Source organism: Condylostylus longicornis, unplaced genomic scaffold (genome assembly GCF_029603195.1).
Source record: "Condylostylus longicornis isolate FDR11 unplaced genomic scaffold, ASM2960319v2 ptg000031l, whole genome shotgun sequence".
NCBI lineage: Eukaryota > Metazoa > Arthropoda > Insecta > Diptera > Dolichopodidae > Condylostylus > Condylostylus longicornis.
This window is the reverse complement of record NW_026578000.1, coordinates 6863513-6883775: the sequence shown is the minus strand read 5'-3', so window position 1 is coordinate 6883775 and position 20263 is coordinate 6863513. Positions and strand designations below refer to the sequence as shown.

Sequence of the window (20263 nt, the reverse complement as noted above, 5' to 3'; positions counted from 1 at the left end):
TTAATTATATTTATAAGACTTTATTTTCCATTTATTTATTTATTATTCAAAATTTAAATTTAAATTCAATACAATATCAATTAATTCTAAAAACATGTATATAATAATTAAAAATTTTATTTTTATATATATATATACTCTATGTGTATAATATATTCTATGCATTTTCAAAACATAAAATAGTTTTTTTTCTTTCAATTATAATATATTTATTGTTAAGTAATTTTATTTTTACATATAGCGAATTGTAAATTAATTCGAAATTTTTCATTTTTTTAAAAAGATTTTTACTACAATATTTGATTCCATTTTCAAATAAATTCATTGTTTGTATTCTTGTAAATATTTGTAAATTATTGAATGTTAAGATTTACAAGAATTTAATTCAAAAAAAAAATTTTTGTAATTTAAATTAAAAAAAAAAAAGAGTTTCAATTTGAATAAAATTAATAAATTTTATAACATAAAGAATTTATAGTAAATTAATAATTCTATAATAGCTATTTTAAATAAAAAAAGAAATTTTTTAAAAATTTTAACATTGTTATGATAAAAATATGTAATTTATATTTTTATTATTTTGGTTTTATTCATTTAATATTAAAGCAATTTTATATATTTAATTATTTATGTGTTTAATTTTCAAGTTTACATTATTACATGTATTTTGTAAATTATGAATATTTTTATTTTTATTTCCTATCGCACCATAATTTTGTTTTGTTTTTTAATACATTTCAATACTATTTCTTAATTTGATTTCATTTTTGTTTTTGTTTTTAAAAAATTAAATTGATTCAGTCAATTTTTTAGCTTATTTTCTTACTATTGATCCGTTAGTATTTTTTTTTTTGTGTAATTAATTTCAAGAAAAGAAAATATAAAACTAATTGGAAAAAACAAATAAACTATAAAATATAAGTTTAAATAAAATTTAATTATAAATCATTGTTTTGTAATAAAAACTCGGATAGAAATATAAATATAAAGTTTTTCTATGAAGTTATTTAAATTAATTAAGCATTTTTGGAATTAATATTATAATATTATTTACCCTGTATATGAAGAACATTTATAAATTTTCTTAAGTGAAAAAATTAATATATAATACATTTAAATGTTTTCTAAATTTATTTTAATATACATATATCATTTGCTTTTTTTTTTAATTTATTTAAATAAAAATTTTACATTTAATTTTTCTTTTATTTTTATTAATATTTTTTAATCACAAATGAATTAACATTTTTATTATTTTCTTCTTCTTTTTTGTGTAATTTCAGAAATTTTTCCTTTTCGAGATTTTTAAATCGTATTTGAAAATTTTGTTTAACAAAATTTTCTTAACAAAATTAAAGAAAAAATATTGACAATTTTTTTTTCCAAATTACTTATTGTGAGAGTTCATTGTAATGTTAGAGATATTAGAGCACAATATTTTATATTTACTGGGGGTATCATCAATTTTTTTTTTTTTTTTTTAGACAAAAACATTTAAGTTTTATTAGTCTAATAATAAGAACTTATTATTATTTTTATTTATTCACATTATTAATTATTTTCATTATTTATACTTATTTTATAAAAAAAACAAAAAAAACAAAATCTATATCTGATGATGATAGTTTGAAATTTTGATTATTGAACGAATTTAATCAAAAAAATATATTTTTTTACTTATAAAAGTTTTCAATTCAGGATTTCAAAATATTTTGCTTATTTTATAAAGTTTATAATATTTTATTGATTAAATTTCGCTGATTATTCTATTTTCAATTAATTATTAAAAACTATCTTCGTCTTCAATATCATCATCATCGTTATCATCTGGATCACAAATATAATCATGTTCATTCTCATGACTTTCATTGTCATCATTATTATCATTATCAACATCATTAATGTGATTATTATGAGCAATATTTAAATCAAGTTCATTATAAATATATTCATGTCATACTATAGATTCTGGTGGAAATGGTTCAGCATCAGATGACCAACTAACTTCCATTGGTGTACCATCAAGACTATTTGCAAATTTATCAATTAATAATGCTTCTTCAATTGCTAAAGAATTTTCATCCAATTTGTTTTGATTACGATGATGGTGGTGATGATGGTGATGATGATGATGATTGTCAGATGAATTTGAACTTGATGAATTAGTATCACTACTTATCGATTGACTTTGTGATGGACTTTCATCTGAAGATCCAGAACAACTTTCATCTTCTGAATTTGTACCGGATACCATTGCTTCACCAGCTGATTCTTGTATTTGTGGTTGAGATTTTTTGAGCGATTTTAAATCTTGTACAGATGAATGTGATGGCATTACATTTGAAGAAGATTGTCTCATTTCTAAACGTTCATTCGTCGTTAGTGCCAATGTATCACATGTTATTAAGTGTCTAGAACTTTTACGGCTAAAAATATCTCCTGGCTTTGAAGAATTAATATCATTGTTGCAACTAACACCGTTATTAATTACAGGAGAACTTGTAGCACCAACAGCAATACCAACTTCTTCTTCATCATCATCATCTTCTTCTTCATTTTCATGTGAATATGATTTTGTAATTTGTTTCAAAACATTTGAAGTTGTTCCTTTAGGCGGAGAGTGTGATAGTTTTTGAAATTTTGACGTGTGACGCGCGTATGGTGAACTTGAACAAATTGGTTCTTTCCACGAGCTTAGTGAATCACATTTCTTTGAAGATGATCCATGTGAAGTTTGTTTTGATTGCTTCTTTTGATCACACCCTTTAATATTAATTGATTTTGAACGCACTCTTGGTGAAGATATTGTGCCATATTCACTTTCACTGTTGGAATGTTGCCGCTGATGTGGTATTGTTTGGTTTTGGGGATTCAACATGGTCGCTGAAGCTGATTGTTGCAATGGATTAATACCAGGATTATTTCCGGAATTTAATATATTATTACTAGTACCACTACCATTAACTGAAGGTTGCCCAGCTGGCAGCGATAATTGCCTCTTAGCGTTTTGAAGTTTTTCATTAAAGCTAGATCTAAAAGATCCAGCGCGTTTTACCATACGTGACGCTACCACTTCTGGTAATTCATCATCCATTTGTAAGACCCATGATACAGAATCACTTTTCTTTACAACCCCTTTAATTATTGGAGAACCAGGAGGTGATTCATCTTCTTCTTCAAAAGTTAATCCTGTCATTGGACATCCATTCGCTCTCAACGACGTGTTGGTAGTTGAATTAAGACTAGAATTTTGACTCAAATCTGCGTTATCTTGACTTAATAATAATGAACCTTTTGAGCTTGACATATATTCTGTTTTAGAAAGTTCTGCAACAAATGCATTGAATTTTTCTGAATTTTGTTTAAGGCGATATTGTAATTCTTCATTATGGAGTAGTACCCTGGTACGGTTTTTAGCTTCTTGGGCGCATGTTTCTTGTAAATGTTTGATTTTAGATAGCAATTCCCTAAAAAAAAAGATAAAAACATTAATTTTCTGTATTAATAAGTTTTTTTAACAAGAGCACTCACTGTTTTTCTTCATCTTTAGCTCTTAATTGAATTTGCAAATCTTCTAGTCTTGATTCCATTCCTGAATATTTAATTTTTAATGCCTCAAATTCTTCGGTTGCTCTCAATAACTCTTGATTTTTCTTTCTTAATTCACAAATATCATTTAATTTAATATCCATAACACTTCTTAAACTTTCAACTTCATTCTCTAACATTTGTACTCTGTTACTATTACTATTTGATGACATAGATAATGACATTACTGTTGAACAGCCATTAGCATTACCATGTGCAGTTTTTGGTGATTTAATTTTAATATCATCATTACTACTATTTGATGATGAATTTGTATTATTTAATGATACCAATAAATTTTGATTTCTAATTATTGTTAATTCATTTTGTGATAAATTAAATTTTTCTTCAAGTTCACGTTCTCTTTGTTCAGATTCGAGACGCATAATTTCTAATTGTTTTGTAAGTAATGATATTTTATCATTTAAGTCACGTTCACGTTGTACACCACTTTGTAAACGTTTAGCATAATTATCTTCACTGTCTTGTATACGATCTCGTAATTCATTTTCATTTGCTGTTAAAATTTCAATACGTTTTAATAAATCATTTTCATTTGATCGTGATCTTTGTAAATCCTTTTCTAATTGTTGAATTTTTAATTCAGATTGCTGTTGAAATAATTCCAATTTTTTCTTATTCTCTTCATCTTTATTTAATAACTCAGATTTTAACATAGAAATACGTTCATTTGCATTGGTTTGGAAATCAATTAAAGATGTTTCAACTAAAATTTAAAAATAAATTAAAATTAAATTTAGATTTATGTATATCAAAATATATTTTTTAAGATATTGTTACCTTTGGTTAATTCACATCTATGTAATGCCTGCAATTCTTGTTCTCTGGTCATATAATAATGTTCTTTATCGAGCAACTGATCTTGTAAATCATGACAAGTTGTTCTAGCATCATCCAATAATGATTGTGTTTGTAATAGAGTTTTTTGCGCTTGCTGGTAATCATTTTTGATTGAAGGACAAGTAAAAGCGTCAAGCTAAAAACAAAAATTTATTTTATAAATTAGAATGTATTAATTTTTCAATCTAATTAGAAAGAAATTGCATACTACTTAAGACTAGTATTCACTTTAAAATAGTAAGATATTTTTGACTAAATAGGAAGGAATTTTAATTTCGAATTTCCCGGTTACTAAATTAAGAATGATTATTGTCAATGTTTTAACGGAATTGCACGATTTTGGGTTGGGAATTGATAACTAATTTTTCGATATTAAGGTAAAAATTACGCACTTATTTGAGTTGTTTGCAAATTTGTTTCTTTAACCAGCAAAATTTTCAAATATTCAACTAGTCCTGACTTACCATTATTAAAATTAGATTTTGTATAAAATAAACTTTCATAAATAAATTTGTGATTTAAAATAATTTTATTTATTTGTCTGGTATAAAAATTGAAACTTACTTAGATTATGTGAAATTTTCTATAAAACCCAAATGGAAATCAAAGTAATTCATGAACAAATTCTAACAAATAAATTGTAAGAACCTCAAATTCGAAATTGTATGGGTAATTTACACCTTCCTACCTAACTTAATAATAAAGAATAATTTTACAATATACTCAAAATGAAGAATAACAATTTATTTGAAAAGAAGATAATAAAAGCAAACTAAAACTATAATAAAATTTTTGTATTCAAAATAATAAAACGTAAGGATCTAAAATAAATGCATTTTAACAGAAAATTTTTGAGTCCCTTTAAAATTTTCAATAGATTAGATTTTAAGAAAAGGTAAAGGTATTTCCAGGTAATAAAAATTAGATAAAAATTGATATTCACAATTTCGTGTTTAAACAAAATTGGAATTTTTTTTCTTAAGTATAAAATTTGGATTTAGAATTTCCTGGTTATAAATTCTTAACAAAGCATCAGATAAAATTATTAATTGCACGCAGTCAAGCCAAACATCCCATTATTTCTAATTCAGATTGTTTTTGGAATAACTACAAAACTACATGACAGAATGAAGCTGCCGAAACAATTAGCGTGCAGCGTAAAAAATTTCATTTGAACTGCAATTTCCAATAGGCAATAAGTAGTTACTAATATGCTAGCCTTAAATTAAACCTGCTTTATTTAAATACATTTTTTTGACAGTTTGGACATTTTTTTCGCAAAATTATCAATATGAGGTTAAACCTACATTTTTGAAAACACTGTTATTTGTAATTTCATTTTTGACACAAAGTTTTAGAAGAAACCCTGTTTCATTTAAAATATGAATTTTTTTGAATAATTACCTCCCAAGGATCTATATCCATTAAACAGGGAACACTTGATAAATCCATTTTTGATATTAACTATTAACAAAAATTCTTGATAACTTCTCTTGATCTTGTCTTCACTAAGATTTCAAAGTTAAGCTTTATTAGCCTTTATCGGGCTTAATCACAAAATAATTCTTTTATATTTTTAATTATTCGTATTACAGATTTTTTTCAATAAATTAAATTTAAAATTTTCCGTAATTTCGTTGTTCCGTAATAAGTAATCCTTTATAAAATTAAATTTGCTCTACACGGTTCGACGATAAAATCAAAACTGATTTGTTTTTCCGTTTTGAAAAAAATTTAAAATTAAAATTTTCGTAGATTTACTAAATTTTACCTACAAAATTATTATTATTTAAAATTTTAAATAAAATATTTTTATTGTAAAGAATTTTATGGTAGGAAAATTTTCACAAAAACCTTCGAGTAGGTATACAAAATTTTTACTATGAAAATATGCAATACTTTAAAACCATAAGGTAATTTTTAATAAACAGGTAGATAAATAGTAAAATTATAATATTCCTTAAAGGTAATAAAAAAAAATTTTTTGTTTTTATAAAATCCGCTTTATTTATGCGCTTTGCATTTGAAATTCTAAATAAGGTTTAGGTACAAACACAATTGTTAAGAAATTTTGAAAATTATACTTTTCAATAAAATTGCCACGAATTCCTTAATACATGCATATCTGATTATAACAAATACTTTTATAAGTACCTATACTTATAACAGATTGGTATTTTAAAAATAAAATAATAATTTGGTATTAAATTTTACTAGGGATATAGAAAATATTTTCCTTTCATTTCTTCTTTTGATATTTTTAAGCAACCTGTTTTACATTTAATAAAATAATTTATGTGAAAGTTACAAAACAATGCAAAACAAAATTTTAATTTTAACGTTATTAAAAAATTCAAAGTTTTTACAAACACATACATGAGTAGTAATTGTAAATGTATATTGTTTAAATTGTACCATACAATCATGAAATTATTTACGGTAAATTGATTAGCAATTGAAAATTGGCGCAATGAAATAATATCAAATTAGAAAATTAGAGAAATAATTGAGAATTTAAATCGATGGACTTAAATTTTGAAAGTATTCTTAGTCTCTATCAAAATTACATCTGAAAATTGAAATTGTTTTTATAACGTGGAATTATGGAATCTCGTTCTATAAATAAGTTTATCGGGCTTTAGATATAAGAATACACCAATGTTTTGAAACGTGCATTTGTTCACTTCCAAAATATTCCAATTTTTCTCAACCGTAGAAATTAGGAAGCGTTTGTATATTGCACGATTTACACAACATACACTATTCAATCTACAACTAGAAACGTTATTTCGAAATAATTGAATATTTCGTCTTACAATTAAAAAAAAAGAGATAAAATTTGAATATCATTAATTTGGGGTTTATTTCATGCCATCACTTCTTAAGTGGAATAGTGAGAGCTCGAAATTTACATGTACTTTTAGAGATTTAAAAGCAAAAATATTTGAAAGAAACATTTCAGAACTATGTAATGCTTTTTAAAAACTTATAAAAAGGAAATTTTATATTTAAAAAAAAAATATTAAAATTTTTAACCACTAATAAAGGCGTAACGTCAACACCCCAGTTTACCGTTTTCTTTTTCAATTTCAATATAAAATTTTTCCAATTTTATTCTTAATCCTTTCATATTTGTTTTCGTAACAGTTTTCAAATATTTACGAATTATAATTGACATAAGAATAACAATTAAGATCGGACGGACCAAATTTTTAAAATCGTTTGAGTATAATTATTTCGTGCCTATAAAATTTCAAACGTTTAATTTCAGGGTCTAAAAGAGAAACTGTAAGTTTATCTAAATATTTAATAGTCAACTGGTTGTGATCAATAAAATTTCATAAATAATTTTAAAAATTATTAGCAATTTATATTTTTTTAATGTGTTTTCGTTTTGACATTTTGTACAGACGCTTCACATATTACGACACTTTCAATTATTGTTCATAGATGGCAAGTAAATCATCACCTTCAACTTTCATACCATTTACAACTTCAATACTTTTAATAATACCATCTTTTGGTGCTTGAACAATTGTTTCCATTTTCATAGCTGACAAAATGATTATTGTTTGACCTTTTTGAACTTTATCACCCGGTTTTATTTGTATATCTAAAATTGTACCAGGCATTGGTGCACCAATTTCATTTGTATTTGTTTTAGATGCTTTTGGATGAATTTTTAAATTAACAGCAACTTTCGTATCTGATATGAAAACAGATCTTAATTGACCATTCATTTCAAAAAAAATTTCACGTTCACCGTTTTCCGTTAAATCATTACCAATTGCAACAACTTTTATATGTATATTTTTACCAATTTCCAGCATAACATCAATTTCTTCTCCAATATTTGGTCCAGTAAAAAAAACTCTTGTATTTAATTTTGTAACGGGACCATATTTATTTTTAAAACTAAGATAATCTTTTGTAACATCTGGATAGAGCGCGGCTGACATTACATCAAAATCATTTATTTCGGTGAAAGAATCTTTTAGTTGATTTTTAAGTTCATCGAAATTTAATGATTTCATATTTTGACCGGGACGTCCTTCAATTCGTTCTATATCTTTTAAAACATTTGATCTAAATGGTTCTGGAAATCCTCCATGTGGTACACCTAAGTATCCCTGTAAAAATTCAATAACTGATTTTGGAAAAGATAATTCTTTGGCTCTATTAAGAACATCATCATAACTTAATTTATTTTGAACCATAAATTGAGCCAAATCACCAACCACTTTAGACGATGGTGTGACCTTGATAATATCACCTAAAATTAAATTTGCTTCTCTATATGCATTTTTAATTTGTTCAAATTGTTGCCCTAATCCAAGAGAGAATGCTTGAAATTGTAAATTTGTATATTGTCCACCTGGTATTTCATGCATGTATACATCAGCATTGCCTGATTTCATTGTTGATGTGCACTCGAAAGGAGCATATAATGTACGAGTTTGCTCCCAATAAGCTGAATATTGCGATATATCATTTAAATTAATTTTAGGATCTACATTAGTTCCTTGTAATGAAGCTACAATTGCTCCCATGCTCGGTTGTGATGTCATTCCAGACATTGAATCTATTGCCACGTCAACAATATCAGCCCCGGATTCTGCACAAATCAAAAGTGTAGCAACACCAAGACCAGCAGTATCATGTGTATGAACGTGAATCGGAATATTGGGGTATTTTTCTCGGAGTGTACATATAAGTATTTTTGCTGCTTCTGGTTTTAATAAGCCAGCCATATCTTTAATCGCAAGTATATGAGTGCCCGCTTTGATAAGATCATCAGCTAAATTCATGTAATATTTCAAATCATATTTAGTTTTTGTTGGATCACTTATATCTCCCGTATATGATATTGCAGCTTCGATTACACCACCAGCTTTTCCAACAGCTTCCATTCCTAAAATAATATTAGGAAGATAATTTAAACTATCAAAAATACGAAATATATCCATCCCAGCTTGAACAGCTAAATCACAAAACTTAAAAACTACATTATCTGGATAATTTGTGTACCCAACAGTATTAGCTCCACGTAAAAGCATTTGAAATGGTATATTCGGTATTAAGTTTCGCATTTCAACCAATCTTTCCCATGGACATTCGTGCAGAAAACGCAATGATACATCAAAAGTTGCACCACCCCAATTTTCTAAAGCATAAAGATTATAAAATTTGTGTGCTACAAATGGACATATATTTAAAATGTCGTATGTTCGAACTCTGGTTGCTAAAAGGGATTGATGAGCATCTCGAAATGTTGTGTCCATTAACATAAGATTCGGATTACAACGAATTCTTCTTGCGAAACCCTCTGGACCTTCACATAATAATGTATCCCGAAAACCTTTCGGTGGACAAGCATCATTTTCTTGTTTCTTACCAACGCAATTTAATATTTGTGGTATATCTGGAGTAATATTCGCTGGCAATAAATTCGTAGATAACGGGGTTTGTGGTCCATTTATTAAAATCATTGCTATATATGTTAATAATTTCTGAGCACGATTCTGTGAAACATCAAATATAAAAAGTTCTGGATGTGATTCAATAAAATTTGTGTTTACAATTTCATTCAAAAATTTTTTGTGTTTAAGAACATTCAATAGAAATGGAATATTTGTTTTAACACCTCTTACACGAAATTCAGTTAAAGCACGACATAATTTTGCTGCAGTACTTTTTAAATTTCCAGAGTGAGCAATCACTTTACATAACAAAGAATCATAAAATGTTGTAATTATTGCACCCGGGTATGTTGAAGTTCCATCTAATCTTATTCCCATACCTTCACCAGTTCTATAAACAGATATTCGACCAGAATTTGGTTGAAAATCTTTGGTAGGATCTTCAGTTGTAACACGACATTGTATAGCAAAGCCCCAAGTATTAATTTTATCTTGAGTTAAACAAAGATCAGATAATGAGCATCCTTCTGCTATTCGAATTTGTGATTGAACTAAATCAACTCCAGTTATTTCCTCAGTTATTGTATGTTCAACTTGTAATCTTGCATTGACTTCTATAAAATAGAAATTATTATTCTTATCTAATAAGAATTCTACAGTTCCGGCATTCTCATAATTAACGTGTTTTGTTAGACTAACAGCTGCTTCAGTAATTTTATCACGTGTAATTTTCGATAAATTCGGTGCTGGTGCTATTTCAATAACTTTTTGATGACGTCTTTGCACCGAACAATCTCTTTCATATAAATGTACTATATTGCCATATTTATCACCTAAGATTTGTACTTCAATATGTCGAGGATTTTCGATTAATTTTTCAATAAACATTGCACCATTACCAAATGCTGTTTTCGCTTCAGAGCTTGCTAATTCAAATAATTCCGATATATTTTCCATATCACGAACAATTCTCATGCCACGACCACCACCTCCATATGCAGCTTTTAAAATTATTGGTAGATTATGTTTTTCACAGAATTCAATGCATTCTTCTTTTTTTGTAATCGGCTTGTCAGTACCCGGTATTATAGGTATATTTGCTTTAACTGCTGCAAAACGTGCTTCTACTTTATCACCCATTTGCTTAACAACATTTTGTGGTGGTCCTATAAAACGTATATCATTTTTTGTCAATTCCTTAACAAAGTCAGATCTTTCTGACAAAAAACCATAACCAGGATGTACTGCATCAATACAATTTTCTTTACATATACGAATTATTTCTGGAATATTTAAATATGCTTCAACTGGACTCATTCCTTTACCAATTAAATACGCTTCATCTGCTTTAGAACGATGCATATGCATTCTATCTTGTTCCGAATAAATTGCAACTGATCTAATACCGAGCTCAGAACATGCTCGAAATACTCGTATTGCTATTTCACCACGATTTGCAACTAAAATCGATTTAATCGGTTTAATTTCTGATTTATTTCGTTTTGATAATTGCAATATTTTTTGATTAAAAGTCCTATGTAAAAACGTCAAAGTGAGGTGCTTGTTTCGTAGAAGAAGCATTTCGAATTCTTCTTAAATATTTGAATTTAAAAAAATTTTTCAAAATAATTTAAAAATTGTTAAGACTTTAAAATTACAAATTCTTGTCAATCATTTTTTTTTTTTCAAAACTTTGACTCACAAAAATTTAATAGCTCTAAGAATCCTATTTGATTTCAATGAAGCGCAAAAACTAATTCACAATATTTTTTTGATTTCTCTATTACAGCTAAGAATTAGTTACCATAGAATATCGCTCAAATTATTAATCAAATTTTTCATCATAAAAGATATCGAAAATCTTTTTCTTGGCGGCAAATTAATTTTTATTTAAAATTAATTTGAAACATAAAAAAATTGAAAAGAATTAAAATTGTACTTAGATTTTAATCAAAAATAAAAAGAAACAGTGTTTTTAGATGTCATACAACTTGTCACACATATTTTATATCACACTCATCCAACAACATACAAAAGTCTTTCAAAACTCTGCCAAATAATTTGATTGTAAAGGTTAAAATTAAAATTATTTGGCAATAATTACAATTGAGTTATAAAAAAATCATAAAATAATTCAATGTTTTAATTTTTCTAAAATTCGTTGCGTAGATTAAAAGCCAAAATTATTCTTAATTTCGAATAAAATTATTTTTGTTACGCTAATTAATTAAGTAATACTAAAAAACGCTTTTCGTTGTTCTTTTTTCGACCAATTTAATAGGAATAAATATTATATAATATTAAAACAAATCAACCAATTGGTGGAGTGGGAAAGGAAGTAATGGAGTAGTTTTCCGAAAACCGAAATTAAATGTTTTCGAAAATTGTTTTACAATTTATGAATTCTAACGGCAAAAACAATACTTTCTACTTTGACTCTTTTCACTTCTCTGTCAAACACTTGAGTTTAAACTCACTTTTAGTAATTCATATTTCAAACAAAGCAAATTGAGTGTACATACATAAGTATATTAATTTTAAGAGAAATAATTGAGAATAAAATTAAAGTAAATTGAGAACTCACTTTCCATATATGTACATACGAGTATTTTTGGTTGACAATTGCTGTAAATTTCATCACAAATATCAAAATATTTAAAATGAATAGGGAGAAATTCTTATTGCGTGTGTGAACTGAACGCGTTCAGTTATAATTGCAATAAAATCATTTATACGAATCAATTTTATGGCACATGTGTAACAACATTAATAGGTCCAATGGTAAATTTACCACGAATGATTTCCCAATTGCAAACATATACTTTTATTTTGTTATTTATTACTCAAGAAATCTCATTAATTCATATTTTTAATAATTTAATTAAATGAACACAGAATATTCTCCACAGAATATTATAAAAAATTTTTGTATTATTCTTTTTGGAATACCAAGAAAAAAAAAACAAATACAGAAAACATTAAATTTTTTTTGTATAAACAATTTTAAGAAAAAAAAAAAATAAAAAATCCAAGGACACTACACTTCATGTATCTAAAAATCTGAAATTACATTCGTAACAAACATATTTTCATACTTTGTTATAAATTTCTATTTATGTATTTTCGAAATTTTACTTAGAACTATTAGGTAATTTGCGAAAAATTTGTCGACAAGCAGCAGTATTCAAATTTATTTTGAGATTTTACAAAATCACTTAATGACAGCATATGATTGAATAAACACGATCAAATCTACTTATTCACGTTCAAAGCTCACAAACCTAAAAATCTCGCGTATACGAATCAGACTTAAAGGCTGACGACATTTAAAAGTTTTCTCATATTTATTGTGCTTTTTTCTAAAGAAGAATACTAAAAAGAAGGGCAATATTTTGAGCCCAATATTAATAAAATTTCAATGTGCACAAATATTCATTTTTGTTTTCAAAAAGAAAAATAAATAACCCAAAACATGTACGGCAGAATTTAGGCGTACAATATGGTCACACAAAAATATGTACATATATATAAGTATATAGGGGCATGTGCATTATTGCGAACAATTTGAGTAATCAGTGAACGTTAATAATGTTTTCATTTTTTTACTTAATTTTAGTGATATGAACGTTAGTAGCAAATGTATATATACACAAAACTAACAATACAACAACAATTCTTTTATATAGAATAGCACAGCTGATAATATTATACATTTGAAGTGCAAAAGGCAAGTGATAAATCATAACCTCAAGTTATCCTCGAGAATTCACACGTATTCGCATTTTGTTTTTAATTCGAAAATTTTTTAAACTAATCTCGTAAATTTCAATTCGAGTTTTTGATTTTATTGCGATACTGAAAAATTGAAAATTTTCGGTAAAAAAAATGCTCATTGTTAGGTGGGTACCTTAATAAATTTTTTTTTATTGTACTTTTACTCTCAAAAACTTTTTCCTTTTGACTTATCGTGTATACATATTTGTTGTTTTTTTTTCTTTTTTAATAATATTTTTCAAGTGGCGCCGTGCCGAAAATCGCAAATATATAATAAAAAGCAAAAAAATATAACAATTCTTCTCACTCTTTTTCAAAAATTGTCCTTTTCTCTCTTTCTCATTTATATTTCCAAAATTATTAACACTTTGGCTATCATAACGCTCGTGATAAACATCTTACGAGTAGGTTCCTGTAAGGCAATTTAAAATTTGAAAAACAAAAAAAAATAAATAAAAATTGTAAAAAAATTGCGCGTTCTCTTTCTTCTTCAATATTAAAAATTTTATTATAAAAATTTTTTCAATATAAGTAAAACGTGAAAAGTTAAAATAAGTTATAAAATAAGGAGAATAAAATGGATTCCAATTGTAAATAAAGGAAAAGAGTTTATGACTGTAACGATATTCAAAAATATTAAAAATATCCTGTCGCAATTTATACTAGAAACCGGTTTTATACACTTAATTATGCTCAAATACTAATTGAATTTGATAATTTTATGGAAAATTAATACCGGCTTAATATTCATGAAATTTGTATATTTTTTTACAAAAATACCGGAGTATACGATAACAATTCATAAAAGTAGGTAAGGATTATAGAAAAAGGATATCTAATTTGAACATTGTCGGTAAATAAGATTATTACAGCTTTGATCTGGAATTTTTTATCAAAATTTAAAAACTAATTAACTGAACATAAACGTACCAATTGCATTAAACAGTCTGGAAAACGGATTAAGTATTATACTATTTATACTAGCATAAAATAATATAAAAATATCGAATTCAAAATTTATTTATTATTACTCTTCGCGATTCGAAAGCAAGTATTAGTAATTATTTTTATTCTAATATACTCCTACGAAGATTTTAGTTAGTATGAAGATTTTAGAAACGTTTGTTGTGAGACATAAGATACAAGTACAACTTATCCTAAGAAGAGAATCGCAATTTTAATCACTTTCTGTTAATTACACGAATTCATAAAGAATATGATGAGTTTCGAAGGGTTTTTACAGTGAGTGGTTTGTGTTCAAGGTTACTTTTTTAATTGTCGTAAATTTTTATTACAAACCACCAAATAATTATATTTTCCATTATACATACATTATTTTAAATTAATTCACTAAATTTAATTAACCATTCTGATTTTTGTTCATTTTTAAAAAATTCAACATTCTGTAATAAATTCCAATGTGAAAAATTTCCTTAAGCTAAAAAATCTTTTTTTTTATTTGTTTTTCTACCATTTCTGGTGCATTTTTTTAATGGTGAAAAAAATTGTTTTTTTTTTTTTTGGCATTTTATCAAAGTTATCACGTATTTCAATAAATTTAATTTTACAACCAGCCAAATGTTATTGCTGTTGCACAATCGCCGCTATACTAAATTAACAAAATATCTTCCCGTTTTTATTACAACTGTGATTTGATTTCATCAGATAAACAGTTACAATCACACCACGACCATTCAGTCAATGATAAAATATTTTAAAAGCTTGTTATTTTTTTTTTTTTTTGAAAATTAATAAGACTGTGGAGAATTAAGTATAAACGATGTGAAAATTTGATAACTTTTTGCAGGAAGAAAAAGTAAATTGTGATGTTTGTGAGGGAGAAAATAATATTTTGTATAGGAATAACAGTGAAAAACATTAGATTTATTCTCATTTTAGCATACAATGGAAAAAGGAGAGGCAATTGCACACTGCAATGAAATGTGCTATTATTTCCCTCAAATTTTGCGAGGATAAAATGCCAGTGATTTGCAAAAAGTATAGCAAAATTTCAAAAATTTGCGAAATAGTTATGATATGAATAAATATATCGAAATCTGAAAGTTCGTAAAATTGCCGTGTAGGAAAAAAATTCACTTCAACAATTACAAAAAAAACTGGTTTTAAGTGCTTTTTATGGCAGAAAACATAAACCATGGTCCTCCTACAGCTTTGGCCAAAATTAAAAAATTGAATTGCAATTAGGAAAAACTTGCGATTTTACGTATTTGCAGAACTGTAACTTTACAGGTAGGGCGATATGCAAAAATAAGTTTTTCAAAAGATTTTTTGAAAGCTTATTAGACAAAAATATGGAAATATTAAAGAATATTGCGTTCAAAACTAATTCCATGAAAAATTAATTTCCATGGATGAATTATGGCATACCACAATTCAGTCTTCTTAATATTCTAAAAATATTATACACACATCACCTATATATAAATATAACAATTAAATAAGTAAATATAACAATAGTAAGTAAATATAACAATTTAAAACTAAAATTAATTTCTGATTTCTTGTTTTTCTAACTTTTTGCTTGTTTTGTTTTTTTTTTTTTCATTTTCTTACTTACATCATAGACTAAGTACTGCAGAAGTACTCCAAGTGCTTCAATACTTTTATTGCCTTCTGGTATACTTAAATCCAATAAAGATGCTTTACAACTATTTTGTGCTGTTGTTGTTGTTGTAACGCCATGATGTTGATTTTGTTCTTGTTCAAGATGATCTTGTTGTTGTTGTTTTTCATTTTCCTCTTGTTCATCTTGGTCTTGATGTAATTGTTGTTCTTGCTGCTGCTGTTGTTGTTGCTGCTGTTGTTGCTGCAGTTGCTGCAGTTGCTGCTGTTGTTGGTGATGTCTCTGCTGTTGTTTTGGATAATGTTGTGATTGTAAAATTTTTGCATTTTGTTGACCAGGTTGATGATGTTGAGATTGCAGGTGTTTCTAAAAACAAAAAAGAAATTAAAAAAATTTTAGTTGCAAGAAAGAAAATATCTACCGATTATCATACTAAGACTACCAAACCTGCTTTAATTAAATTTTTAAAAATTCACTTAAAATTCTCTTGGCTTTCTTATATAAGTAGTTTAGCCAGTAATCGCGTTAAACGATGTTCAAGATTTTTCATATTAAATATTAAAATTTTTTTACCTTTAATAAACAAGGATATTACATAATAAACGTGTGGCTGGAAAAATTCTTCCTAACGAATAGGATATGAAAAATAATTTCATACATAATAGTAAAACCAAAAAAAAAAAAAACAAGAACCGGAAAATACCTAGAAACCAAGTATCAGGAAATAAAAGAAACAATGAAAGAATAAAAAGGACTTTTGTATAATCCTTACAATTTAATAATAGGTTACAACAATTCTACAAGTGAATGCAGCGTAGTTGAAAATAGATTTTAAGAACTTAGGTAAATAAGGATATGAAGTGTTTAATTATAATTGTTGTTTGACTTTGTTCATTAAAATTTGTAGTTGAACAAGAATACGGAAGAAAAAAATAGGTTACCAAATTTCAAATGTTCCTTAACTATTATGGATGCAAAAATTATAATTACATTGGTAAATTGCGAGGTAAATTTTGTACTTAAGTTTTTTTTTAATTTATAAGTTATTTTTAGAGTGATTTTAATTTTTTTTTTCATATTCTAAAAACAAGGTAAGTTCTTTTTAAGATTTAAAAAAAAATGCAATTTCAGGGAATATATTTGAAACGAGAGAAAAATTCATTAGATTTGTGCTTTCTTTTGGCTAACACGGAAGAAGTTTATAGTAAATTGAACCTAATTTCTTCTTCATTCTTGGTGAAAACAAAATTTAGCCGATTAAACTATACTAAGTATATAACTGAAATTTTAAAATAGGCATGAAATAGTGTTGCCACTTTGAACAAAAACTGTTAGAAACGAGGATTATAATTATAAAATTATGGTTGCTTGGCTCTTATTTGCTTTTTGATTTGGTTCGCATGTGACCAATTAGTTTTTCAGTAATTTTATCATAAAGACCCTTTTTATTCAAATTTTACTAATTTCTATAAAAATATTTATTTATTACTTTAGTCTAATAGAAGATCATGAGAAAACAAACACAAGCAAAGAGTTATTGTAGAGAAATGAATAAATTTTTATTAATAAACAACAGATTTTATTAAAATGTACAAAATTTTAAGAAATTTAGGTTAATTTTGATAAAATACAATTATAGCATTTACGTTTGAAAACTTTTTGAAGCTCTTAATTCTGTTCTTCTCATTGTTTTACGTAATGCCACCTATAAAATATGAAATGTATATATACTACGTATAAATTCTCAGTATTTCTCATCATTTTTATTATGAACTTAAAAAGAAATGACAGTCAAAGAGAATTCAAAATTTTACTCCAAACAGTGATTCAAACGACAAAGAAGTTGCACTGCATATAAAAGGAATAGCAAAAGAATTCTTCAAAATTTGCAAATCGTTTGACACCAAAGAATCTTTTATTTTCATTAATTGAGCTTACCGGAAGTTTATAAATCTTTGTCTGAACCAGAAGGCAATAAAATCTTTGTTGTCTTAAAAATGTGTGCAATGTAAAAAGAAAAAATAACAAAAAAAAAATTCAATTATGAATAACAAACGCAGACTTTAGAAAAATTTTTAAATGACAAGACAACAATTTCATTAGCCGTTCCTAATGAACAAATCCTAATATCCGGCAAAAGGAAATTTTCTTTCTCTTTTCTTTGCTTTCATTTTTAATATTTATTTATGAAAATTTCGCCAGGAAAACCGTAATTAAATTAAAAAAGAAAAACAGTTAGAGCTTGAAATAACTACCTAATCCTTTCTTAAGGTAAAAAAAAGCAAAAAAAAAAAACAACCATAAAAATAATTTTCTCCTTAAAAACTTTTGTAATAATAATTTTTTTGTTTCCTTGCTGCCACTGCTGCTGCTACAACAAACCTTCAGGGAATTTTTAATAATCCAATTTTTTCTCTCGCTATTTTTATAATATTGTTACTATTTATGACATTAAAGAGGAAATTTTTTAATTTTGTTTGTTTGTTTTTGTTGTTTTTCTGGTATATTTGTATAAGATAATTAGAATGAATTTGTTAAAAAATATAACAAAATATTTTGGTATCACGGTTCTATAAAAGGCGAGGGATTAACTTAAATTACAAAACAGAGAAAAAACAAAAAATGAAATAAAAATAAACGGAAGGATTATAAAAAGAAAAGGATATTTGAATATTAATTTTTGAAATAAGTATAGAGAAAAACAAAAGAAAAAAGTTCTAAATTTGAATTTTTTTATTTTTCGACAGTAAAATTAAAATTTTAATTGCAGTCTATTCTGAAAAGGGTTTTTCAGTGGAAGAGTTTTTAAGAGTTTACATAAATTTAAGTGCTTTAAGAATAAATGCTTTATGAAGTAAACTGCAACAGTAAAGTTTTCTCGTAAAGATTCAATAGATAAATAAAATGCTGAAAGTTTTCTGTTTTTTGTTTGAAAGCTATCAGACAGTTACAAAATTACTGCAACCTAATAATCTTCAATAATCGGGGTTGTTTGTTTCTATACAGCCGCGAATTTCATATAAGGGCATTGAGTAATGCGAATGTTAATAGATGAATAATAAATCTTAATAGAAACCTGCATAATGATTATAATTTTATTAAAATTCAAAATGCTTTAATCAGTTCACACACGACCTGCACTCTAAGACCGTTCTGGATGTAGATACCTCAGATTCTAAAGCCGCTACGCGGTCTGGCGATATGCGAAAATACTGACCATCTCTGCCTGAAACACACTGCAGTGGTCCAGTAGACGGAAGAAGAGCTCAACATCTAACTGATCAGAATAGACTCCCCCACCTACAGTGTTGACAAGCTCAAATCCGTCCGTGTAAAAATGGACGGACCCGCCCTCGAAACCGCCTCCATGCAAGCAGGTCTGCCTCGGCGAAATCGAAGTACCAAAGTTGCTGGTGAATGAGAGCACAGGAGGAACAGGATCAAGTGTCCTCAGTCCGCAAGAACGGAAGCATCTGCCCTTGTGCCACATGTTCACTGAGATGCGGCCATGGGTCATACTGTGAATCCCGTAGCCTTCTGCAGGCCCAGTATGTCTAATGGCGGCAAATGGAAGAGAATCTCAAGAGCCTGAGTTGAGGTGGAGCATTACACTCCACCGATACCGACCATTGCCATTCTTTGAAGTTTGCTTATCAGTTTAAGGTTCGCAGCTGTACGGAGCGCTGGCCATCATACCAGAGCACCATACATTAGAATCGGTCTGACCACCGTGGTGTATAGCCAATAGACCATGTTAGGTTTAAGGTCCCACCTCTTACCGATGCCCCTTTTACATGAGCAAAACGCAATAGTTGCTTTCCTTACTCTCTCCATAATGATGGACTTCCAGTTCAGATTTGAATCAAGAATAAGACCGAGGAACCTGGCCCTCTGCTAAGGGTTAAACGAATACCATTGAGTTGTGGTGGAGTTATGCTCGGTACCTTGTATTTCCTACTAAAATTCACCAGCACAATCTTTTGTGGGTTTGTAGTCAAACCACAGCCAAGAGCCCAGTCACAGATGAGGTTTGGAG

At 27.0% G+C, this 20263-nt stretch overlaps 2 protein-coding genes across 2 annotated transcripts in view; both read right to left on the bottom strand.

The window, feature by feature from the left end:
* Window positions 1–1275: 1275 nt before the first annotated feature.
* LOC129608434 (putative mediator of RNA polymerase II transcription subunit 26) overlaps window positions 1276–20263 on the bottom strand; it is a 178207-nt gene continuing 159219 nt past the window's right edge. Inside the window, exons 6-9 of the mRNA XM_055519928.1 lie at window positions 16222–16593; window positions 4390–4585; window positions 3532–4315; window positions 1276–3467 (exon numbers count right to left, since the gene is read on the bottom strand). Of these exons, the coding sequence (XP_055375903.1) occupies window positions 1955–3467; window positions 3532–4315; window positions 4390–4585; window positions 16222–16593 (2865 nt within the window). The 3' untranslated portion in view covers window positions 1276–1954. The remainder of the gene's footprint in view (window positions 3468–3531; window positions 4316–4389; window positions 4586–16221; window positions 16594–20263) is intronic.
* LOC129608573 (pyruvate carboxylase, mitochondrial-like) lies at window positions 7843–12460 on the bottom strand. The gene is made up of 2 exons (XM_055520195.1): window positions 12454–12460; window positions 7843–11356 (listed from the first exon to the last, which is right to left on the bottom strand). The coding sequence occupies exons 1-2, from the start codon at window positions 12458–12460 to the stop codon at window positions 7887–7889; spliced, it is 3477 nt and encodes a 1158-aa protein (XP_055376170.1). The 3' UTR covers window positions 7843–7886.